General features: G+C 39.6%; 2 protein-coding genes across 2 annotated transcripts; both read right to left on the bottom strand.

Moving 5' to 3' along the window:
* Positions 1-561: 561 nt before the first annotated feature.
* LOC110911108 lies at positions 562-7,265 on the bottom strand. Its single transcript, XM_022155686.2, has 5 exons — positions 7,110-7,265; positions 4,572-4,942; positions 3,552-3,665; positions 1,641-2,056; positions 562-968 (listed from the first exon to the last, which is right to left on the bottom strand). The coding sequence occupies exons 2-5, from the start codon at positions 4,932-4,934 to the stop codon at positions 713-715; spliced, it is 1,149 nt and encodes a 382-aa protein (XP_022011378.1). The 5' UTR covers positions 4,935-4,942; positions 7,110-7,265; the 3' UTR covers positions 562-712.
* A 2,594-nt stretch (positions 7,266-9,859) lies between these two features.
* Positions 9,860-14,384, bottom strand: LOC110911113 (succinate dehydrogenase assembly factor 2, mitochondrial). Its single transcript, XM_022155694.2, has 5 exons — positions 14,110-14,384; positions 13,912-14,016; positions 12,560-12,686; positions 10,294-10,362; positions 9,860-10,210 (listed from the first exon to the last, which is right to left on the bottom strand). Exons 1-5 carry the CDS (start codon positions 14,232-14,234, stop codon positions 10,064-10,066), a joined length of 573 nt encoding a protein of 190 aa, XP_022011386.1. The 5' UTR covers positions 14,235-14,384; the 3' UTR covers positions 9,860-10,063.
* Between the last annotated feature and the right edge of the window lie 11,494 nt (positions 14,385-25,878).

Genomic DNA, 25,878 nt, shown 5'->3' with positions numbered 1-25,878 from the left:
ATGATAAGTTTAAATGTAATTTTATAAAAAGGGGGTATGAAAAGTAACAAGAGGGGGTACGTTTAGTAGCCCCCTAAATTTTCCATGAAAATTGGGGCATGTAATTGGACAAGATAAAGAAGGGACGATTGAGATGGCTCATGAGAATCATGCGAAGTGACAGATGTTGGCTTTGGTGAGAATCACGGAAACTCTTACAGTGGAGACGAGGAGGAGCTCAAAGCGACCCAAATTAAATTAACATAAGATTAGCGGATTAGGCAAGATTTGCTAGACCAGCACCTCTTTGAGGACATAATCCGGGACATAAATTCTTGGAAACGTCGGATTAAGGATACGGACTTCTAGAGGATATGGACTTTTAGTTAAGTATATAGATTTGTCTCACGGCCTTAGATCTTCCTATACTTTTGTTTGTCCTAGCCTTAGCATTCCCTTAACGTTGTCTTAGTATTGAGGAACTAGTTATGGAATCGACCCTACCTCGGGTTGTAACCCTATACTTTGAAGCCGGTTCCAACCCAGTAATACCCACACCCAACCGGTTAAAACCCGACAAAAAAAACCCGAAACCAAACTAATCACTTACCTCTCCCATAACCCGGTTCCACAAGTATTACCTCGGTTTTACACAAAACATTCTAGCTAAACATCATCATAAACTACTAGATCCTCGTCATTACATTCCTAGGTCAACAATCTTTGCAAGCGGTCAACGCTCTATCTGTGTGCCCCCAACAAACGAGTAATAAGAGGAAACGCGCATAAAAGGCTGTGAATGCATGTATGTCGGCCCACTGTAAGAAGAAGATGGAGTTAAACCATAGAGAGATGTTGGTGCAGTGTAAGGGTTGTGACCATGACTCCTATCAATATGGTTCGTAACGGTTGGTATGGCTAAACCATTATATCCACCATTAAGGCCAACTGTTGGATCACGAGGATACACCGCAGGGATTGTCAAATGCCTGTAAAAGAATTTTAGAAAGATGAGTTAAATTAAATATAGGGTCGACAATTCGTGACAGACAAGAAACAAACAAGAATTCGGCACGGTTTTTATTAGTTTTTTTTTTTTTTGGGGGGGGTAAAGTGACCCGCCCGGTAAATTTTTTTATAAACATGTCATGTTTAGGTTGACCAATCTAAAATAGGTCATGCTTAGGTTGACTCGTCAACCCGTTAAAATTTGGTATAGTAAAGTAAAAGATAATTTATAAAGTTAAATATGCCGACCCAAGGTTTGTTTTTCCGCATCTGGATCCAAAAGGTTTGAAATCTTGTCATTTTCATCCAACTCGTAAACTCCATCCAATTTTTATCCGTTAAATGAGGGGCAATTTAGGCATTTTGATTAAAAAAACACTATAAGAAATAAAGATCCACATCTGTTGACTTTCCCCCCACCCAAACCCTTAATCATCACAAAAAAATGTCTAAAAAGACGAAAATACCCCTGACTTAACGTTAAAAAATGGATGGAGTTAACGAGTTGGATGAAAATGACAAGATTTCAAACCTTTTGGATCCAGACGCGGAAAAACAAACCTTTGGGCGAAAGTCGTAAAATAACCAAACCTCAGGGGCGAAAACGGCATTTTACTCTATTGAATTACAACCAAAGAAGCCAAATTCCGTACCTTGGATACGCTTCTTGCAGATTTTCGGGATGTTCGTTAGAGAAGTATGGTGGTTGATTCTCTACAAACCGATGGAGATTAACATGAGCGCGTGGGGCTTGATGGGTGACAGATAGATGGTGATGATACGGATACGGGTTTAACCCGTCTTTATGAACGAACTGAGGCTCGCTTGTTTGCTGTGAATGATTATGCAATGGTCCGGCCATGTAAGGTTGATAGCGGTTCTGTAACGGTGGGTTTGATGATGATGGATTAAGCCAACCGTTTATCGCTGCAGGTGTTCGGGACATGGGTGGAGCACTAGGTATTGGTGGTTGGACACGTGGTCCATATGCACCATCGGGTACTGGTAGGTGGAGTGGAGCGGGTGATGGTGCGATAATTGGTTTAAACAACAATAGAAGGTCTCTTACCTGCAGATTATTGATCAAATGTCTAAATCGAGGTTTAACGTTGACTTGATTTCCAGTGACGATTATTGAGGGGCAAATTAGTAAATTTGGTTAAAGAAATTGTTTAAAAAGTTAGTTCTCGTTATATTAAGAAATTATTAACGGGAAAGTAAACTTTATTTTTATTAGAGTAAAATACGATTTCCGAGTTCCGACCCTGATGTTTGGCCAGTATCTGTATCCAAAAAGTTTGAAATCTTGCCATTTTCATCCGCCTCGTTAACTCCATCCATTTTTCTTGGTTAAGTCAGGGGAATGTCTTTTTTGTTAACTTAAAGGGCAATTCGGTCTTTTTCACTTTATGTACAAGTATTCAAAATACCCTTACTAAATAAAAAAAGACCAAAATACCCCTGACTTAACGGAGAAAAATGGATGGAGTTAACGAGCCGGATGAAAATGGCAAGATTTCAAACTTTTTGGGTACAGATAAGGAAAAACAAACATTTGGACGAAATTCACAAAACTAGCCAAACCTGAGATCGAAAATGACATTTTACTCTTTTCATTATATGAAAATAACTATATTATTACAAATGCATACTATTATTAACCTTTGAGTTAATTACTGTTTTCGTCCCTGTGGTTTGTCAAAAATCACTATTTCAGTCCATTAGTTTAAAAATTGCGATTTCAGTCCTTGTGGTTTCACTTTCATAACCATTTCAGTCCCTGTGGTTTCACTTTCGTAACCGTTTCAATCCATTATTATGTTAAGTACAGGGACTGAAATGGTTACGAGGTGGACTGAAATGGTTACGAAAGTGAAACCACAGGGACTAAAATCGCAATTTTTAAACTAATGGACTGAAATAGTGATTTTTGACAAACCACAGGGACGAAAACAGTAATTAACTCTTAACATTTTACATTAAAATGAAAAAAAAAAGAGAAGGTCGTCAAAATGGTAGCGTGCGCAAAAAAGGTGCAAAGTTTGTTGCGGTATGCAATTAGCGTGTTTTAAAAAAAAAAGCAAGTCTTATTACATAGAGTAAATTACAAAAATCGTCCTTTATGTATGTCACTTATTGCAAACTGTGTCCTTTGTCTTCAATAATTACAGAAAACGTACTCGATATTTGCAAACCCTTGCAAGTTATGTCCTTTAGCCCTAACTCGGTTAATTTTTGTGGTTAAATATGACCAAATGGATCCCACATGAGGGTATTTTGGTCATTTTACTCTCATGTGGGGTCTATTGTCAGATTTAACCACAAAAATATCCTCATGTGGGGTCCATTTGGTCAGATTTAACCACAAAAATTAACTGAGTTAGGGCTAAAGGACATAACTTGCAAGGGTTTGCAAACATTGAGTACGTTTTCTGTAATTATTGAAGGCAAAGGACACAGTTTGAAATAAGTGACATACATTTAGGACGATTTTTGTAATTTACTCTATTACATATTTACCACTGAAAATGCGTAATGTTTTAGAGAAAAAAAAATGTCTTTACCTGGTGATCATTAAGTTCTTGTGCAAACTTGGAGCCTTGAAAGTTGTCTTTGATAGCACTTCTAAAAGAATTTAACGGCAGTGGAAGGCAATCCTTCCAGATTTTGAACTGGACCTGCATATAATTATTAAAGTAAATGATATGAAGCCGTTTTAAATTACATTTTTTCTCTAAAACTAAAATGATTTAAGTGATGACATAATAACATAAAAACAGCATCAATCAATTAAATTAGGACGACAGCAAAGTGTGGGCTTCACTAATTGTAAGAGTAATTCTATCCATAGTTGTCAATAGCGAATAGCGGACGATAGCGACAAGCTACCTATAGTCCTATACGCTTAGGGGTTAGGGGTGCAAACGAGCCGAGCCGAGCCCAATCTCGACCAGGCTCGAGCTCGAGCTCGATTAACTTATGAGAGCTCGGGCTCAATTCGAGCTTTGTTTTCAAAGCTCGAGCTCGGCTCGTTTGTATTTTCTCAAGCTCGAGCTCGGCTCGAGCTCGGCTCGGGCTCGGCTCGTTTATCATCTATTAATTAGTATATTAAATAAAAATAATATAAATCATAGACTTTTTAAGCTCGCAAGCTCGATAAGTGAAGCTCGGGCTCGGGCTCGTTTACTAAATAAGCTTATTTTTAGGTTCGAGGTCGGCTTGTAAACAAGTTTACATAAGCTCGGCTCGATTCAGCTCGTTTACACTAAAGCTCGATAAGGCTCGACGAGCCTAACGAGCTTCACATGCGAGGCTCGAGCTCGGGCTCGATAAACAAACGAGCTTTGTTTTTAGGCTCAAGCTCGGCCCGGGCTCGATAACGCTCGGCTCGTTTCGAGCTTTTTCTCGAGCCGATCTCGAGTAGCTCGCGAGCCGCTCGGCTCGTTAATACGCTACATAGCGATAGCGATGAAATAGCGGGCGCTATTTCATGTTTAGCGATACACTAGAAGAAAATTTTAGAAATATTTTATACGTATATTTCTAAAATTTTGATGTAAATCTAATTCAATAACGAGGCGTACCTGTGCCGGAAACCTTCCCCCAAAAGCAGTCGGTTGTAGGTTCATGCCGCCAGTGGAGACCGCCTCATACACACCATAAAGAAGCTTCACATCAAAATCAAAAAGAAAAAGCTTTGTACCAGGTTTTATCTTCTCCACAACTTCCCTTCTTCCAGCAGGAAGCCCGAAAACACGGTTTACATAACACTCGGGTTTTGTATTCCCGTTACACATGAATATATAACCCGATAATTCACCTGTTTCCAGGGTCGCAGTTTCATTGGAATTAACAACAGGAAGATGATTAACAACTTCCGTAGATATATTGTTTGTCGGTTTCTTAAAAGAGTTTCGTCTGATCCTTTTGCCTTTTACTTTGCCCATGAGGAAAACTGAAAATCCAAAACAATAGCTTAAAGCATTTTTCAGATGATATCAATTCAATACACTAGGATGATGATCATTACAAAACACTAATTATTGCGAGCAGGGGCGCAGGATAGTGTATCTCCGGGGGGGCGCCTGCCCCCCCCCCCCCCGAACTTTTTGATGCGTAGTGTTATGAATAGTACTTTCGTATAGGTATATACGTTGCCGCCCCCCAGTTTCGGGAAAATTGGGTTTGTGGGGGGGGGGGGGGGGGCGTGGCTTCGCCAATGATTGCGAGGACAAAAGGAACAACTCTAAATCACTAAATTTTGGGATTTAATGTTCATATTTTATAAATTTTATGTTTCTTACATTCATATGTGTATTATATATACAAAAAAAAACCATATATTTTTACCGACACATAGCCTACATACATGTAGGTAATTTAACCTAACCTACACATAACCTGTATGGCTGTATATGTGTAGGTTATATAAAAACTGAAAATTTTCCATATTTTGTTTTGAATTCTAGTGTGAGAAACATAAATCTTACATTTGTAACGTTATCATTTACTTTTTAGGTTTTTCGGATTGAGAAAATGGGAAATTCATTTTGTTCTGCTTGTTCTCGCGATACTTAGTGTTCTGCATAGAACCTACCCCCAATGCACTAAAGGCATTGCACATTTTCTGTTAGAAATAATGCATGTAAAACATATAAAAGAACCTAAAATCACATTATTGAAAAGTTCCTATAACTGAACTATTGTTCCTTCTATGATCCCCTAAGATGATATTTCTTCTATCACCAGATGTGGGTGTGTTAAACACCGAAACACACTAGTGACAGGGGCGCCATTTATGAGGCGTTACTCCTTAACGCCCTTTAGACTATACGGTGTGGAGGGGCTTGAAAAGGGGGCGTTACGTTATGCGACATGTGGACGCCACATCAGCACGCGTCAAAAAAGTGGCATGGTGCAAAAATGGGAGGAGTGGGATGAGGCGTGGAAAGTAGCGTTTTTATAAATTAAAAAAAGTAACCAATCAAAACCAACCCAAAATCCACCCACCAATGAAACACCGCCACTTCACCCACACATTTTTCCCCCACACCGGTGGAGATCCTCAAGCCCCAATCACAACGCCGTGCTCCACGCCGGAGATGGGGTGGTTAGCTTGGCGTGCACGCCGGATTTCCACTCCCACATCACAATTTGTTTTGGGTTTTTTTTTTTTTTTGAGTAAATTGCCAAAATCGTCCAGGTTTGGAAATGTTCGACATTTTTCATCCAAAACAACTTTTTCGTACAATATAGTCCTTCACTTTTGGGATTTTTTGCCATTTTCACCCAAACATCTAGTTTGCTTTATTTTTTCTATCAAACATTTGGATGAAAATGGCAAAAAGTCCCAAATCTCAGGAATAATTTTGGCAAAAAAGTCAGACCGTTTGGATGAAAATGGCAAAAAAATCCCAAAAGTGAAGAACTATACGGTAAAAAAAAAATTGTTTTAGATGAAAATGGCAAACATCCCTAACCCTCATAGACGATTTTGGCAATTTACTCTTTTTTCTTCTAAAATATTTAGTTAACCGAGTTAATTACTGTTTTCGTCCCTGTGGTTTGTCAAAAATCACTATTTCAGTCTTAAAAAGTACGATTTCAGTCCCTGTGGTATCATTTTCGTAACTATTTCCGTCCACCTCGTAACCATTTCAGTCCCTGTACCAACAGAATAAATGGATTGAAATGGTTACGAAAGTGAAACCACAGGGACTGAAATGGTTACGAAAGTGAAACCACAGGGACTGAAATCGCAATTTTTAAAATAGTGATTTTTGAGAAACCACATGGAACAGGGACGAAAACAGTAATTAACTCTTAGTTAACCCATAGTTGAAGGGGGTGTCAGTTAAAGTCCATTGTGATGTGTCAGAGAGATGCACTTTTTAATCAAACGGCAACCGGTGGTACATGATCAAATAGGTTAGCATCTTTCATTTAGGTTAGATTATGAACAACTCTTACTACAATTTCATCATTCAAAGACTATCAAATTGAGTCGCATAAACATAACTAAATCAACAACAAAACGAACAAATTTGTATAAAATCAATGGAAATTTTCGAAATTACAATCAAGAAAACGAAGAGGAAGATGAACAAAAGATGAGAAATTACCAGAAAGATCAAAGGCTCCAAGAATTCGAGAATTGCAGAGGGCGAGAGTGATTCTAGGGTTTAAAATAATTATATAAATTTTGGGGAAACAATACTATTTATAACGCACGTTCCCTGCGTGTGATGTTTTTGTGTTGTTACCCATTATATAAAATTAACCCACTCTTTGACTAAGTTGAGGCTATTTAATTACACACATCCCATTTTATATTATTTGCACATCCCTTAAATTTTGTAGAAAGTGTAGAGGGTAAAACGGTTTCTCTGAGTTCAAACGTATTGAGCAATACACTTCATATTCATATATCTGTACTTAAAGTATAAACTTTTCAGAAGATGGTTAGCTAATGGTTAGGAAACCAGGGAAATCATATAGATTCATACGCTCTCTAAAGGGATTTTTTTTTCAAGAGACGAGGGGAATCATATAGGGCCATACGTTCCTTGGAGAATTTTTTTGTTGTCCTGAACTGCGTGCATGTCAGAAAATATTTGGGTCAGGAATCGTATTGCCTAATATGCTTCCTATTGGTGTCGCATTTAATGTTTTAAATCCAATTGGAAGTGTATTGGGCTATACGTTTTCTATTGGGGGATGTACAAAAATTTTGAGGGATGTATAGATACGATTACCCTTTAACTAAAGCTAACTAGAAAGATATGGCTAACCCTTGTTTAGTACCCCCTTTAATTAGCCTGGGACGGTGTCTAGGATGTTAACAAGGCGATGTGGCTAGGGCCGCTACTTCACACGTAGCGTTTTTTATAAATGTAAGGGTAGAATATAGGACTTAATATATGAACAGTATGAATGAATTTAAAGTAATTATTATTATGCTATTTTAAAATTGTAGCATGATTATAATTATAATTATTCTGGTTAAAGCATAATTAATCCGGTTATTTGTATCATTTGCATGTTAAAAGTTGCTTATATAAGTATTATATAGTTATTTTTTTATCATCATCCATGTAATAGTGTTATTTATGTAATATACATTTATTTGATTATTTTATTTTATTCTATTCAGATAAATAGTATGTTTGTTTAAACTTTCGAACTTTGCAACTAAAAAAGGCGTGCGACGGACAGAAAAAGGCGGGGAAGAATGAAGACCATTTATTTTTATGTTTTTACTTTTCAAACAACTTCGCTACCATACTTAGTTTATGGGGGAGTTAGACATAAATGTAATAGCGTATTAGCGTAGGGTTATGAGTATAACATTGTGGTCTACAAATACCACATGTTGTGTAACCCTAACTACACAATAAAAAACTATCACAATATCATTGTCTAAGTTCATGTCACTTGTAGTTCACTTATTATATAATACCAATCACAATTACAATGTAAGAACGTCATGAACAACTACTACAAAGATCAAGCCCCTATTTCAAAGATTGTATATATCTTTCAAAGTAACTAAATACAAACTGATAATAACTTGATTTACAATCCCAATCTTTAATAATGGCATCCTGTCTAATGTTCTTAAAGAATGATTGAGAATCCGTTTCAATCAACGCATGCATCTTTTGATACAAATCTTCGGGATCAAGAACCCTTGACAACCAAGATCGTGATTTGATGAGCAAAAATCACCAAAATACTTCGATATCTCACCAACAAGTGATTAGTCGAACTGAAGAATAACGGGTCAAATTGATTTGATCGACCTTGTGAGTCAACCAATCACGATTAAAAGTTTCAAGTTTATGAATTTTGAGAAATCCAACTACGGAATATTCTTCTTCCAGATTGTAATAAGAACTGACGAAAGATAAAAATTCTTCCAAAAACCCCATTGGATGTGTAGATTCATTCACAAATCGAGTATGCAACTTATAGGGAAAAAAGAGTGTATATTGATATATTGATACCATCATTGTTCACATATCTCTTACATTCTCTATGTAAGGAATAGTGAAAACTTGCTATTGGAGGGAATGGTTATGAAATTGTTTCCTAAGAAATAATCGGCTTAGCGTCTAGCAACACGGACGGGGCATTACACTAGTTAAATATATTAAACATATGGTTGTTGGTCGTTGTAAATGTAGGTGTGTGTATAAATCAGAATTAATGGTTTTGTATATTTTTCACACACGCTATCATTTAGCTTACATCTTTCTTCTGTGTCTATTATCAAGATAGCACTTCAGTCCCTACACTTGTGCAAATATTCTTTAAGATCCTCCTATAGTAAAATGCTTAATGTATTGTCTCATTTTGAAGGATATTAACTAGGCCTGTCTGGATGCCGTCATTTCGAAACCGAGCTGAACCGGGTTTTACCCAATGGTAAAATGCTTAATGTATTGTCTCATTTTGAAGGATATTAACTAGGCCTGTCTGGATGCCGTCATTTCGAAACCGAGCTGAACCGGGTTTTACCCAATGGGCATTCGGGCGGGCGGGTTTTCCCCAGAACTGATGGCTTGGTGGCTCGGGTATGCATCCAACACTGACCATTATGGAGGAGGGATGCATTGCTCGATTGATGACATCCCAAGATGCTTATCCGGTGATTTAGTTGGTCGCTTAAAAAAAACATGCTCGTAAGCACTCAAGATCAACTCGTTAAAGCTAAGTAAGTTTATATTAGAGCTTGTGAAATAAACAAGGTAGAGATGAGCTTCATATGTCGATCTAACCTAAACAAGTCTCTCTTACATACCATTAAACTTTTACTTAGTATATGAAATATTACACACACTAACTATTACAGTGTAAAAGATTATACGTATACAAACAAAATCATTAATTGATTAATAAGTGATAAAAGAGTCGAGCCTAAGCTGAACCCGAGCTTAAAATTACTCACAACCAGGGATAAAAATACATTCCTTAGACCTCAAAACCTTTGAGGGATTTAATCTTATAGCAGCCTTATTCTTGGTGTTTATAACATATGAAGTAAACTTACTAGTAAACAGAGTTGTAAAAATAATTACTGATTTCCGACTATCGGGCTATCACGACCCTTTTTGAAATCGTCCCATCCTCTGACCCATGGTTGCCCGGGTGTGGCCCGTGTCTGTTCCGAAGCATAGTTGTCGAGGTTGTACATTACCTTACCACGCACCTCGGTGAATACCTGATCATACAAAATAGTATTAACAAGGGTTATAACGAGGAAAACGAGTACATGATTTCACGTTTGGTTAATGTGCAACTCACGGGATTTGTGTTGATTGGTTCAGGCGGTTGTTCCTGCCCGGTTAGCCATTTCCATAAATCAGGATTTTCCTGCAGGTAACAAAGTAATATGAAAAAATTTAGGGGGTGTTTGGTATTGCGTTTTGAAAGTGATTATGTGATATGAAATAATCAGATAATCAGTTGTAACAAAATGGGTTGTAGAAGACGGTTTTGGATGTGCAAATGTTTTGAGTGTAATTATTTCAGATACCGAAAGTGATCGGTTTTGTTGCAAGCCATGGTTGTAAAACAAGGTTTCTAAGGCCGAGTACTCCCTGAGTAGTCGCTACAAGGTAGGTTGCCGAGGCGACTTTCTCTAACTCCGCCTAATTACTCGGAATCGATCAAACGTGATAAAACTCGGCCAAAATCGGATCTAGTAGGTCAATTCGAGCCGAGTTTGACTTAAAAAATAGAGTAAAGTGCCATTTTAGTCCCTGAGGTTTGGTCCAAATTGCTATTTTAGTCCAAATAGTTTATTTTTCTCTTCTGGGTCCCTGACTTTTCCATTTTCTTGTCATTTTGATCACATTGCCTAACTCAGTCTAAAAATCTGGTTATAACCAGGGGTATTTTTGGCATAACTGTTGTGTAGTGATAACCAGGGGTAGTTTACAACATAATTTATAAACCTCATAATAATTTAATGCCAAAAATACCCCTGATTATAACCTGGTTTTTAGACTAAGTTATGCAATGTGATCAAAATGACAAGAAAAAGGAAAAGTCAGGGACCCAGAGGAGGAAAAAAAAACTATTTGAACTAAAATGGCAATTTGGACAAAAACTCAGGGACTAAAATGACAATTTACTCTAAAAAATAATAAAACATAATTTATATGACTATCATATTAAATAATGAATATCATTTTCACGTATTTTGTTATAAATATTAGTAAATTTATGTTATTAGACATATATTTAATTTCCAAAAACTAATTTCGTTATAATTTAACATGTTCGAGTACTCCCAGAGTACTCTCCGCCTATGCCGAGTACTCTCAACTCCCTGGTCGACCGACTAGGGAGCGCCTATGCCGAGTACTCCTAAACTGATTATCTAATTATTCTAACCCATAAAACATCAGATAATCAGAATTAGTTTCACTATACCCAAACACTGAAACACTTGAAATTGATTATCGGTGATTTAAACCCAATAATCAGATAATCACTTTAAAAACCTAAAGAGAAACTACTCCTTAATGACATGTACAATTCGTTTCATTATATGACGAATAGTACATTCAAGTGACTGAGATCAAAACATTCACGCGGTTCACATTGTTCTATACTTCAAATTGTTTATGTATAAAAAGCTCCTATGTATAGAGAACAGAATCAACTTTAGATAGAGAATATGATGCACATGTACATACATAGTGTTTGGCAGACATAACGAGATGAACACATCATATATATATACATAACTCACATAAACACATCAACATGTACCTATGCCTTAAAATTTATTACTCTACAATATCAAGTGCATAAACATGTCTACCATAGTTATTAAAGGCGCTAGGCGCACTCAAGGTGCATATGCCTCGCCTGGGGCCTAAGCGCAAGGCGCAAAAAAAACGAGGGCCTGAGAAAATAAAAGCGCACAATGAAAAAAATAAAAATATATTATGTACTAGAAAAATAATAATATTCTACAAAGAAAATAAACCAAAACCTATTATATAACATTTAACATCATCTGTTTGGTACCAAAAGTTCTAAAATATTATTGTATTGGTGTAGAAAAGTGGTTTTCATTAGATAACAATAGAAATTTGGCTGGAATCGTGCCAGAATTTAAAGAATTTGGCCCGGAAACTCTTAGGATTCTAGGAATAACATCGGAATCTACTCCGGAATCATCACTTGGAGAATTAAAGCGCAATTGTCTTGACTCAAGGCGCAATTGCCTCGCCTCGCCTGAAAAATGGGCCTAGGCGCAAGAGGCGATGGCTTTTAACAACTATGATGTTTACATAACAAAAACATATCAAGTGCATTATGATATTCTCATATTTTTTAATTAAAATTTATTCACCACTCCCTATATATACATAACTCGCATAAACACATCATGCGTACGGATATTGGGTAGTGCAGTATGCAGAAGTATATATTATGTTGTCGTTCTCTGTTTAAACATAGTTATGTATTAAACCCCTATATGTATATATATGTATATTTGTGTATTAACAAAAGCATAATCTTATAATCAAACAACAAAAATAGCAAAACTTACAAGGTTAAGAACATCAACAAGTGCTCTGATCCCATTCTCATCCAAAGATCCAATGTGATTCTCCACCCAACTTCCTAAAACCAGGTCCAGCTCAAGAAACCCCCTTTGTTTACTCCTATACACCAACCTATCCATTTCATTAAAAAATTAGGGTTTCTAAAACCAAAGTCCATCATTAATCACATTAATCACACTTACAAGTTACAACATCATACATAAAGAATTATGGATGAGATCGGTACCGGTTCCAGACCAAACCAGTACCATACCGAATAGTACCGATACCAAAATTTCCTAAAACCAAAACTGAATACCGTACCAATGTACCATATATGATCCGCCGGTACCGGTATGGCACGGTAAAAGTCCCCGTTATCACATATAGGGATTAGACCAGTAATGGTACTGGACTGAAAACCAGTACCGTACTGAATATTACCGACATTGTTTTAAAAAACGGTTGAGGCGTGCGCCTCGCTTGGTTTTAAAAAGCGAGAGACGTACACAAGCGACGAGGTCTAAAACCGAGGCGCGAATTGCAAAGCGCAAAAGCGGTGGGCTTTTCGTACCCGAGGCGCAAGCTAATTATATATATTTTTCTATATATCCCATACGTTTTTAGCTTTCCCTACCCAAAATATAGCTACAAGTGGGGTTTTTGTATGATTTTAGGTGCATGTACAAGCCAAAAAACCCAGGGTACAACTGTTAGATGCATAAAAACACCTTGGGTACAAGAGGCGCGCGCCTCAGGCCAAAAAAGCCCAGAAAAATCCCAAAAAAGCGCGCTTTTTGTAATTACTCTAGGCGCTGAGCGAAAAATCCCCAGAGTGTGCGCCTTGTTGCGCCTCAGGCGCGCTTTTTAAAACCAAGGCGCCTCAAGGCGAAACGCCCAAAAAACGATTCTGAGGCACACCTCATGGGGTTTCTATTGTATGTGCGCCTCAGAGGGGCTGGGCTGAGGCGCTGAAAAGGCTGCGCCTCAGGGGTTTCTATTGTTTGTTTTTGATGTTTTTGACTTTTTGTGTCAATTTAAGGCAATTTATGTCTTTTTTATGAGTGTTCGGGCTTACGCCTCGGTTCGCCTCGAGCCGCCTCATGAGGCGCAGGGAAAACGCCTCGAAACTCGTTTCCGTTTTTTTAAACCTTGATTACCGATACCAAAATTTACCTAAAAGTAAAACCAAAACCGAGTATATGATCGGCAAGTACCATGGTTGTAAAAATTCTGACTAGTCTCCGATTAATCACTAATCGGAGGTTCACCGATTAACGGCCGATGAATCACTAGGCGGTCAATGGCGGTCCTATTCTAGCCAAATTCCAAAACCGTATACGTTAGAAAACCGTACCTGTTCACTAATCGCCGCTTGCTTTCTTCATCAGACAAATCAAAATCCAACAATTCAACACCAGAGTTTGAACAATAGAATCTAGAAAACGAATTAACAAACGGCCTGAAAACGAATTAAACCATACAACAACATCAACTGTCAATCAAAATCATGCTAAACACACAAATACGTACGGAATCCATAACTTTGTTTCACCTGTGAACAGATTGATACCGCACGATTTCGTGCGACGATACGACGCCGTGGATGCGCGGCGGAGCTACGGCGGAATTGATGAGGCGAGAAATGTTGGATAATACGGCTCTTCTTAAAGTCGCCATGATTTGGTTTGTTGTTGTGATCTGTTGAACTGTGAGTTTAGAATTAGGGTTTCGGTGTTTATGTGTTGGATTTTCAGAGATTTGTGAGGTGGCGTGGCGGAGGGGGAACGGCGGTTGTTTTTGTGAACGGCCGCAACGCACCGTGGCAATTTTGTAGCTTCTAACCACAACGTACAAGTGGTTAATGCGTTGAGGAGGGCACGTGGCATATGTTGTTTGCACATTTTGTATTCTCTAATTTAAAAGGGAAAATAACGAAAATAACCGTTGACTGGTCAAATTTAAAAAAAAAGCCGGTTGAAACCTCACCACGAGCCTTCTCACGGAAATCAATGTTCCTGAAGCGTCTTTAAAAATCCTTTCAACAAACACACCCAATATGCAACACGCATAAAAAAAAGCCTGTAGTACAGGTTTTTTTACACATGTCGCATATTGGTTAGTGTTCGCTGAAAGGATTTTTAAACACGTTTTAGCAACATTCATTTCCTTAAGAATGCTCGTGGTGCTTGGTTTTAAATTGCGTGATTCGCTCCGATGCGTTTAGTCCAAAAATCTGATGCGTGATGCGCGATGCGAGCGCATCACGTATGTGATGTGTTCTTTATGAAAAAAATAGTTAAAAATTATTTATACATAAAACTTATAAAAACATACTTAAAGTAAAACAATTGACGTAATTAGAAGGTAAGAGTTATGTTTTTTGGTTCAAATCAAGCATACTAAGATGTTAATTATGGAAAAAACCGAACACAGTTCATAAAAATCTGGAAAAAAAAGCATAAGAAACAATGTTGCGTGCATCAGAGCGCATTATGCGATGAGCGTATTATGCGAAATGCGCGCAATATTCTCGCATCACGTAAACGCCTCGCATCAGCTGTTGCGATGCGGTCTCATTAGCGCATTGGGCGCATCACGCATTATGCGCGCATAATGCGCGCATTTTAAAACCAAGTCGTGGTGGGGTTTCAACCGGCTATTTTTTAAATTTTGACCGGTCAACGGCTATTTTTGTTATTTTCCCATTTTAAAATCGTGTGTGGTGGTTTAGTTAGTTTGTTATTTTCCCATTTTAAAATCGTGTGTAGTGGTTTAGTTAGCAAGTGAAAAAGAGGGCTCGCTAATTAAACTATTAGGGATGTGTAATGGTGTTCGACTCTTTGAAACCCCCTATCCTTAGAACCACTAGCATTCAACATAACCATGTGTGTTATATAACCTTGGTTCACACCCATTAGTGAGTTCACGCCCCTCGCAATGGTGTCCCCGTTTTGGTGTTTCACGCCCCTAGGTGGTGAGTTGGCAAGTGGGTAACGCCTATTACACATGGTCTAAAGTTTCTTTTTTCTTGGATTTTCTCACATTGTGATCTATCTTTAAAACTTTTTCTAAAAAAAATTTGATAGTGTGAGAAATCATTTGTATATATAACATACACGTTTCCTTTTTAAATAAACTACCATGTTATTCGACTCAAAATTAAACGGCTTTATTAACCGAAATGAGTATCAGTGAACTTAGGCCAATACTATGGTTAACTGAAAAAACCAAACCGTTTGGATCTTAGTCAATTATAAAAACCCAACATTGATATAACTAACATTTATAGGATCTCAGACAGTTTTAAGAACCTAACACTAATATAATTTATATGTTTAGTTTTGACTCATATACAAACATAGTGACCCAGCCCATGCTCATTACTGGTATCTATTAACATCTCTTAGCATACGAGAAATTATTTTTATTTTTAACGACAGACACACACACTAAAATTCACCTATTACCCATTTTGTGAACTCAACCCGCACCATTTTGGTGACATAAACACATTTTTTTGGAAGGAGACTTTCTCTGTACAAGACCGAATTGGTCTCCGGGGTCATGTCAAAGACATTCCCCCGTCAGCCCCGCTCTTACGGACGTGATCTTCGATCGGGCCCCGGCCGTTGCGCAAGCTGACTTCCGCCCGGAAATCATACTGCCCCCACACGAAAGACTCGCTGGGGTAACAGCCGGGTAAAACCGGGTTGCCCTCAGGACCGCACCATGCCTCAGTAGGAACGATCCATCATTGGGACTCCCACCCCCCGTATGCCGCAGCCGGGAGTCAAACCGGCAACCTCCAAGGAGGAAGCCGGCCCAACTTAACCCAAGTGAGAATACCCAACTGGACTAGGAGGCGGGATTGGTGACATAAACACATGATGCCACTAATTACAAGATAGAGTAATATGATCCACCAATATCTTGCTAGCTAAAGAGAAGGACCATGTGCAACACAGACAAATCAAGATGATTTTTGTTATTTTGCAAAACTATTAACAACTTTCTTTTAACACAAGTGTCAGAAATGAAACCAAATTTATGTCTAGATGGTTTGTAATATTATTTTGATGTTAGAAACAAATGCTAACTTACATTATATTTCATTTCACATTAAACAAAACACACTTTATTTCCAAACATTTATAATTGTGACAACCCTCAAAATTCCATGTATTCCGTACAATTTATTATTGATAATTAAAGTGCTTGACGACTGTGTGGAATTACTTAACTGCTTTCTGATATCTGTGTTATGCTTACATGTGCTTGTTAACATACTATTAGTATGCAGAAAAGTCACTAAATAGTCCGTTATGATTTTCTAAGTGTTAGAAATTAAAAGTGTTACAAAAATATACATAAAAGACACTTTACGGATTAATTAAGCACTTTAACGGAACAGTGTCAAACCGAACAACCAGACTTTACCCGGAACACTAAAATATTGTCAAAGACATTGTTTTTACCTTTCTGAGCTAGTTAGGGTCCCCGAACATCCTAACACCCGTTATAATACACTACACACTATTACACTTATTTAAATACCTAACTAAACTAACTAATCACTAACTATTTGGTTGAAAACAAACCATAAACCCCCCCTAACCGAACGGTTCCCCATGTGGGGACACCCTCCACCAATCTTGATTATTTTATTTGTTGATGTTTAATATCTTGTAGACACATTACACGATGGTTAATTAAGTTGGATGGTCTATAAGTATGTACAAGAGGTCACACTTTCATTCACTAGCCACAACAAAAAATTGCTCTCATCTTCTTCCTCCCATTTTCCTTGCCTTCGGCAGCCACACCACACCACCATACAACCACCTTCAAGTGCTCCTTCAAGCATTCTATACATACCCAAGGGTGTAAGTGACCATACAACGAAGCTTGGTGCTCTCGGAAGTTGAAGGACCTTCTCCATTCGCTATTAACCACCACATTTCTTCACCCGAACTTCCCTAGCCTTGAGCTAGTGGTAAGAACTTAGATCCGTTCATTTTGCATGTTATTTAAGTAGTTAATAGTTATTGGGTGATGAGAATCCATGAAACTCTAAAGAACCTTAAACAAGTCTTGAACATAAACTAGTCTAGTGATGAAATGATGTTAGAATGATGTTGTTATGATTCTTGCTGATTTATTGCCGAGTTACTTGTTAATATTGATGTTCGATGTTGTTGTAATCGCTAAACATGTTAACGGAATCAATCGAACATGCACTAGAAAGTTAAAAGCTGAAACAGAATGCTGGTTGGTTTTTACAGCCAACTTCAGTTGGCTGTAACCAGACCATAACCTAACAAAAAATGTATTTTCTGGAGCCTAGACTTATGTATTATGAAATACGGTTCTAATGGCACCGGAATCGTAATTTTTGGACTTCGTTTGCTATTTTTAAAGACCCGATTTGTAACAGCAGCTAGGGCTGCATTTTTACTGCAGAAAATGAGCGATATGTTTTTAGTCATAACTTGAGTTCTGTGTCGAATCAGCCCATGAAATCTGTACAATAGATGGACACTGATGTCGTAGTATTTTCCTACTGGAATTTTGTCAATCCGACTTACAATGAATTTTTAATGAATTATTCCGTAGACTGCAGTCAGAAAAAGATAAATCTGAGTGCAGTCCGGAAAATGATTTTTAATAAAATATTGGTAATGAATCGGATCCCGAGATTTTTACACAATAATATTTGGATCGTTTAGCATCTTCTGTAAAAAGTTGGGAATTTTTGAAATAAGATAACTATTTTATTAAAATGCTCGAAAACAGCCCAGTTTTAGATATTTAAGTTGAAATGACATAAGAAGTAATTTGCGTGTCTAAATGTCGAGTATGCTACCTGTGAATGATCCAACATGCTATGTGTCAATAAAAGTGTTATGTGCAATATCGTATGTTTATTTATGAGCGGGAATGGATGGGGAGTTTATATGGGCATAAACCGTTAAAGTAATGCATGTTATGTGATAGATACGTGTAGAAACTTTGTGCTATATTTGAAAACCACTAAATGATTAACTGGTAATTATATTAGGACGTGATTTACCGACCTCGACTGTTAGCTATATTTGAGAATCTAACCGAGCAAACCAAGGTGAGTTCACACACTTTCTAAGGCATGGGGTTCCCAGTGGTTTGGGAATGGGTTAAAGAATTAAAAACGGAATCTACATATCTTACTTAGGTAGGATATGTACGGCCATCCTCCTCGGGTAGGATGCCAGTATTAATCCTGCGTATTCTCTTCGGGAGAACTACGTACGTTCGTCCTCCTTGGGTAGGACAACAACCTTAAAACTTACTAGACAAAACTCTATCATAAGTCCCTCATTTTATATCGACTTAATCGCTGAGGCCAATGGCGAGCGGGTTATTAGTTAATAGCGCTATTAGGTTTAACAAACCTCACACCGTCCCAGTCGGACGGGCGTGTACTAATGGACTATGGCAAACCATCAGTGATGATAGACACTGATGTGGGGCACAACTTACTTGCGTAGTAGTCGATATCATACGGTCTAGTAGTTCACATGGGGAAGCCCCCACTAATCATGGACAGGGTATGGGTAATAAAGAATGAACTGGTTAAATTTTCTTTCAACTACGGGGTAACCCCCACGGCAATTACGCCAACGAAAGACAAACCACGTTTTCAGAAACAACTTAAAACTAAACATCCAACCGTGAACTCACTCAACTTTGTTGTTGACTCGTTGTTACATGCCTTACATGTCGCTAAATGCTTGGAGCTTGCACGAGGAAGGAGTCGCTGTGGTGTACGGACTGTTATGTTCCGTGCTTAATATCTAAACCTTTATGAACTTATTAAACTTGCGTTTTGAACTTAAACTTATAAACTATGGACTATGTTTTGGACTTTACGTTTATGCTTCCGTTGTTTAAATTAAAACTTGGTTAACTAGCTTTTGGTCACCAATCGTATTATGGTTGGCTTTATTTACTTAAATACGTTGTTCAGTATGATTGGTGGCTCGATCCTGGTCATGTCACGCCTCCAAGCGGTGGTACTCCGCATGGTGAATTTTTGGGGGTGTGACAGATTGGTATCAGAGCCATTGGTTATAGTGAACTTGGTTTTAAAAAGGGAAAAGCTTTTTGATAAAACCAGACTATAACCTGTACAGTTCTCAACGATCCACAACGACGCTTCGCTCCACGTGCAAGACTCGACACAATAGGTGGTATGATCTATGTTAAATTGTCGGTTAGATAGTTCACATTGTGTATTAGTTAACGTGATAATTGCTATTTGAACCTTGTGTGCTTACTCTCTCCTGTCGTCCCACACTTACGCACTTTCGTGACACTTTCCTCACTTATATTGCTTCGTTATGAAGATCATGAACGGACGCGGAGGACGTATCAACCTAACTCAAGCCCAGCTGACGGCTTTGATCAACGAACGAGTTGCTGAGGCACTCGCAGTTGTTCCTGCATGAGGTCAACATGCTCAGCCTCCTGTGTGCACATTCAAAACCTTCATGGATTGCCGACCTAGCACTTTCAGCGGCACAGAAGGAGCTGTAGGTCTTCTTCACTGGTTCGAGAAGCTCAAGTCTGTGTTCAAGATGTGTGAATGCCCTGAAAATCGTAGGGTGAAGTATGCTACTGGAACACTCGAAGGTGCTGCGTTAACCTGGTGGAAGGCACAGGTTCAACTGCTTGGGTTGGCGGTTGCTAATGCCACCTAGTGGAACGGTTTCAAAGAGCTGATTAAGGAAGAGTACTGTAGTCGTGACGACATCCACAAGCTGGAGGTGGAATTTTTCAATTTGAAGATGACGGGGTCTGAGATCGAGGCATACACGAAGAGGTCAAATGAGCTAGCCATCCTGTGTCCCACTATGGTGGATCCTCCCATCAAACGTATTGAGCTGTACCTCAAAGGTCTTGTACCAGAGATTCAAAGCCATGTAACCTCGGCTAATCTTGGCACCATTCAGTAAATCGTCAAGTTGGCCCATCGTCTCACCGATCAGGCAGTTGAGCAGAACAGGCTGCCCAAGCGTATTAGCGCTACTACTTCTGATGCTCCCAATGATAATAAGCGCAAGTGGGATGGAAATTTGGGCAAGGGTTCTACTTCAGCTCAATCCCAGCAGCGAAAGACAGACGAGTACAGGAGCCCCAGTCTGCAGTCTTCTGGGAATCAAGGTCAGGGTGGGTACAAGGGAAATCACCCTAAGTGCAATCGGTGTAATCTGCATCACAGCGGGCAGTGCAACAAGGGCCGTTGTCAGAGATGTCACAAGCTGGGCCATGAAGCCAAAGATTGCAGGAGCCCACGTCCTGTGAATCAGAATCGCCAACAACAGCAAGCTCCACAGAACCACCAGCAGCAGCATCAGCAGGGCAATAAAGGATGCTTTCAGTGTGGCGCTGAAGGCCACTTTAAGAGGAACTGCCCCCAGCTGAACCAAAACCAGAACAACAACCAAAGAAACGGGAACCACAATGGAAACAACAACGGAGGCAACAACGGAGGTAACAATAATGGCAATGGCGCCCAAGGTCGTGCCTTCGTGATTGGTCAGGGTGATGCAAGGAACGATCCCAACGTTGTGATGGGTAGGTTTCTTCTGGACGACTTCTTTGTTACTGTGTTATTTGATTCGGGTGCCGATACTAGTTATGTGTCCTTAAAAGTTAGCCAAATGCTTAAGCGCACTCCAACACTTTTGAACACCAAACACACGGTAGAAATAGCAAACGGTAAAAGTCTTGAAGCCACACATATAGTTAAGGGTTGCAAGCTTGTCCTTGCCGATCAGACCTTTTCTATCGACCCCATCCCTATCGTTCTGGGTAGTTTTGACGTTGTCATTGGGATGGATTGGTTATCTCAACACCAAGCAGAGATTATTTGCAAGGAGAAAATCGTCCGTATCCCTCGTTTTGATAAAGAACCCCTCGTGATTCGTGGCGACAAGAGTGGTGCTGTTGTAGGCATCATCTCTTTCCTTAAGGCCTAGAAGTGTTTGCGAAAGGGCCACACTACTATTTTAGCCCTCGTTTCTGATGCATCCTCGGAAGAAAGGAAGATAGAAGACATTCCTATTGTACGCGACTTTCCTGAGGTATTCCCTGAGGAATTACCTGGTCTTCCGCCTCATCGCCAAGTTGAGTTTCAAATCGAGCTAGCTCCCGGAGCAGCGCCCATAGCTCGAGCACCTTATCGTCTAGCTCCATCAGAGCTTGAAGAACTGTCCACGCAACTACAAGAACTCTTGGAAAAGGGTTTCATACGTCCTAGCTCTTCGCCATGGGGAGCTCCAGTATTATTTGTGAAGAAGAAAGACGGTACCTTCAGGATGTGTATTGACTACCGCGAACTCAACAAGGTGACTGTGAAGAATCGTTATCCTCTTCCACGCATTGGTGACTTATTCGACCAGTTGCAAGGGTTGAGTTATTACTCTAAGATTGATTTGAGATCAGGCTACCATCAGTTGAGAGTCCGAGAGGAGGACGTCTCCAAAACAGCATTCAGAACTCGTTACGGCCATTACGAGTTTCTGGTTATGCCTTTCGGATTAACGAATGCACCTGCGATCTTCATGGACCTCATGAACCGAGTGTGTAAGCCTTACCTAGATAAATTTGTCATAGTCTTCATCGACAACATTCTGATCTATTCTAAGAGTCAGGAGGAACACGAGCAACACCTGAGGCTTATTCTGGAACTACTTCGTAAAGAGCAGTTGTATGCCAAGTTTCGAAATGTGACTTCTGGCTTCGCGAAGTCCACTTTCTAGGCCATGTGGTAAACAAAGATGGAATTCATGTAGATCCATCCAAGGTTGACTCGATCAAGAACTGGCCTGCACCCCGCACACCAACAGAAATCCGCCAATTCTTGGATTTGGCAGGATATTACAGAAGGTTTATCAAGGATTTCTCCAAGATTGCACAACCTCTCACTTCACTGACTCAGAAAGGTGTCACCTATCGTTGGGGTGATGCACAGGAGTCCGCATTTCAGCACTTAAAGGAGAGACTTTGTAGCGCACCTATCCTCTCATTGCCTGAAGGCACAGATGATTTTGTGGTTTACTGCGACGCTTCCATCCAAGGATTTGGTTGTGTGTTGATGCAACGTGACAAGGTCATTGCCTACGCATCACGTCAACTTAAGGTTCACGAAAGGAACTACACTACACATGACTTGGAATTGGGAGCAGTTGTTTTCACGCTTAAGATATGGAGACATTACCTGTACGGTACCAAGTGCACCATTTATACCGATCACAGGAGTCTCGAGCATATCTTCAAGCAAAAGGAATTGAATATGTGACAACGCCGATGGGTAGAACTCTTGAATGATTATGAATGCGCTATCAAGTACCATCCGGGCAAGACCAATGTTGTGGCTGACGCCCTCAGCCGAAAGGATACTATACCTAAGCGTGTATGTGCGTTACAGCTTACCATCCAATCTAACCTTCCTGCTCAGATTCGCGATGCTCAGGTTGAAGCATTGAAGGCAAAGAACATCATGGCTGAGTCCTTACGAGGATCGAGGCAACGGCTAGAACAAAAGGAAAACGGCGCCTACTATGTTAACGGACGCACCTGGGTTCCACTTTATGGAGACCTGCGCGAGCTTGTGATGGATAAAGCACATAAGTCTCGTTATTCAGTACATCCTGGTTCGGATAAGATGTACCATGATCTCAAGACTACATACTGGTGGCCTGGTATGAAAGCCAGCATAGCGACCTACGTCAGTAAATGCTTGACTTGTGCTAGGGTCAAGGTCGAATACCAGAAACCATCAGGCCCACTTCAACAACCAGAGATACCTAAATGGAAATGGGAGCAAATTTCCATGGATTTCGTTACTGGCCTGCCCAGATCTCAACGCGAAAACGATACTATTTGGGTGATCGTGGATCGACTGACCAAGTCTGCACATTTTCTGGCCATCAAGGAAACGGATAAGTTTTCTACTCTAGCAGACATCTACCTAAAGGAAGTGGTATCAAGGCACGGAGTGCCAACCTCCATCATTTCTGATCGTGACGCGCGTTTTACCTCTGAACTATGGCAAGCTATGCATAAGTCTTTTGGCTCACGTTTAGATATGAGCACCGCTTACCACCCACAGACGGATGGGCAATCTGAACGCACCATCCAAACCCTTGAAGACATGCTTAGGGCATGTGTAATCGATTTTGGTAACGGCTGGGAAAAGCATCTCCCGTTAGTGGAGTTTTCATACAACAACAGTTACCACACCAGCATCCAGGCCGCTCCGTTCGAGGCATTGTACGGACGGAAGTGTCGATCACCTCTTTGTTGGGCAGAAGTTGGTGACAGTCAAATCACTAGCCCAGAACTCGTAGTAGACACAATCGAGAAGATTGCTCAGATACGACAACGAATGGCGGCAGCTCGTGACCGTCAGAAAAGCTATGCTGATGAGCGAAGAAAGCCACTCGAGTTCCAGGTTGGGGATCGAGTGCTACTCAAAGTCTCACCTTGGAAAGGTGTAGTACGTTTTGGCAAACGAGGCAAACTCAACCCGCGATACGTTGGACCCTTTGAAATCATCGAGAAGATTGGCAAGGTGACCTACAGGTTGAATCTACCTGAAGAACTCAGTGGAGTTCACAACGTGTTCCACGTGTCAAATCTGATGAAGTGTCTGTCAGATGAGACCCTCATAGTTCCCCTCAAGGAACTCACTATCGACGACATGCTGCGATTCGTCGAAGAACCAGTAGAGATTACTGACCGAGACGTTAAGATTCTCAAGCGCACCAGAATACCTCTTGTCCGAGTTCGTTGGGATTCCCGTCGTGGCCCAGAGTACACCTGGGAACGTGAAGACCAAATGAAACTCAAGTATCCCCAACTGTTTAAGAAAAACACAACCACCACTGAGGCTGAAGCTACTGCAGAATTTCGGGACGAAATTCCAAATCAACGGGGGGATGATGTGACACCCCAGGAAAACCAGGAAACCAACGCAACATAACTAGCTTCCTCAGTAACCACGTGCTAAATTTCGTGATGAAATTTTCTTAACAGGGGGAGAATGTGACAACCCTCAAAATTCCATGTATTCCGTACAATTTATTATTGATAATTTAAGTGCTTGACGACTGTGTGGAATTACTTAACTGCTTTCTGATATCTGTGTTATGCTTACATGTGCTTGTTAACATACTAGTAGTATGCAGAAAAGTCACTAAATAGTCCGTTATAATTTCCTAAGTGTTAGAAATTAAAAGTGTTACAAAAATATACATAAAAGACACTTTACGGATTAATTAAGCACTTTAACGGAACAGTGTCAAACCGAACAACCAGACTTTACCCGGAACACTAAAATATTGTCAAAGACATTGTTTTTACCTTTCTAAGCTAGTTAGGGTCCCCGAACATCCTAACACCCGTTATAATACACTACACACTATTACACTTATTTAAATACTTAACTAAACTAACTAATCACTAACTATTTGGTTGAAAACAAACCATAACCCCCCCCCCCCAACCGAACGGTTCCCCATGTGGGGACACCCTCCACCAATCTTGATTATTTTATTTGTTGATGTTTAATATCTTGTAGACACATTACACCATGGTTAATTAAGTTGGATGGTCTATAAGTATGTACAAGAGATCACACTTTCATTCACTAGCCACAACACAAAATTGCTCTCATCTTCTTCCTCCCCTTCTCCTTGCCTTCGGCAGCCACACCACACCACCATACAACCACCTTCAAGTGCTCCTTCAAGCATTCTATACATACCCAAGGGTGTAAGTGACCATACAACGAAGCTTGGTGCTCTCGGAAGTTGAAGGACCTTCTCCATTCGCTATTAACCACCACATTTCTTCACCCGAACTTCCCTAGCCTTGAGCTAGTGGTAAGAACTTAGATCCGTTCATTTTGCATGTTATTTAAGTGGTTAATAGTTATTGGGTGATGAGAATCCATGAAACTCTAAAGAACCTTAAACAAGTCTTGAACATAAACTAGTCTAGTGATGAAATGATGTTAGAATGATGTTGTTATGATTCTTGCTGAGTTTCTTGTTAATATTGATGTTTGATGTTGTTGTAATCGCTAAACATGTTAACGGAATCAATCGAACATGCACTAGAAAGTTAAAAGCTGAAACAGAATGCTGGTTGGTTTTGACAACCAACTTCAGTTGGCTGTAACCAGACCATAACCTAACAAAAAATGTATTTTCTGAAGCCTAGACTTATGTATTATGAAATACGGTTCTAATGGCACCGGAATCGTAATTTTTGGACT

This window comes from Helianthus annuus, chromosome 2, assembly GCF_002127325.2.
Source record: "Helianthus annuus cultivar XRQ/B chromosome 2, HanXRQr2.0-SUNRISE, whole genome shotgun sequence".
NCBI classification, from domain to species: domain Eukaryota; kingdom Viridiplantae; phylum Streptophyta; class Magnoliopsida; order Asterales; family Asteraceae; genus Helianthus; species Helianthus annuus.
Note: the sequence above shows the minus strand (reverse complement) of the source record. Positions and strands in the feature narration are given on the sequence as shown.

Bases quoted from the DNA above. Each gene is read 5' to 3' on its own strand.
- LOC110911108 (XM_022155686.2), bottom strand. From the start codon at position 4,934: ATGGGCAAAGTAAAAGGCAAAAGGATCAGACGAAACTCTTTTAAGAAA. The intron at 2,057-3,551 runs GTAAAGACATTT...AATAATCTGCAG, and splicing joins AAGAACTTAATGATCACCAG to GTAAGAGACCTTCTATTGTT. The intron at 969-1,640 runs GTACGGAATTTG...ATTCTTTTACAG, and splicing joins CTGCAAGAAGCGTATCCAAG to GCATTTGACAATCCCTGCGG.
- LOC110911113 (XM_022155694.2), bottom strand. From the start codon at position 14,234: ATGGCGACTTTAAGAAGAGCCGTATTATCCAACATTTCTCGCCTCATC. The intron at 14,017-14,109 runs GTGAAACAAAGT...ATTCGTTTTCAG, and splicing joins CGGTATCAATCTGTTCACAG to GCCGTTTGTTAATTCGTTTT. The intron at 10,211-10,293 runs GTGAGTTGCACA...TTGTATGATCAG, and splicing joins AACCAATCAACACAAATCCC to GTATTCACCGAGGTGCGTGG.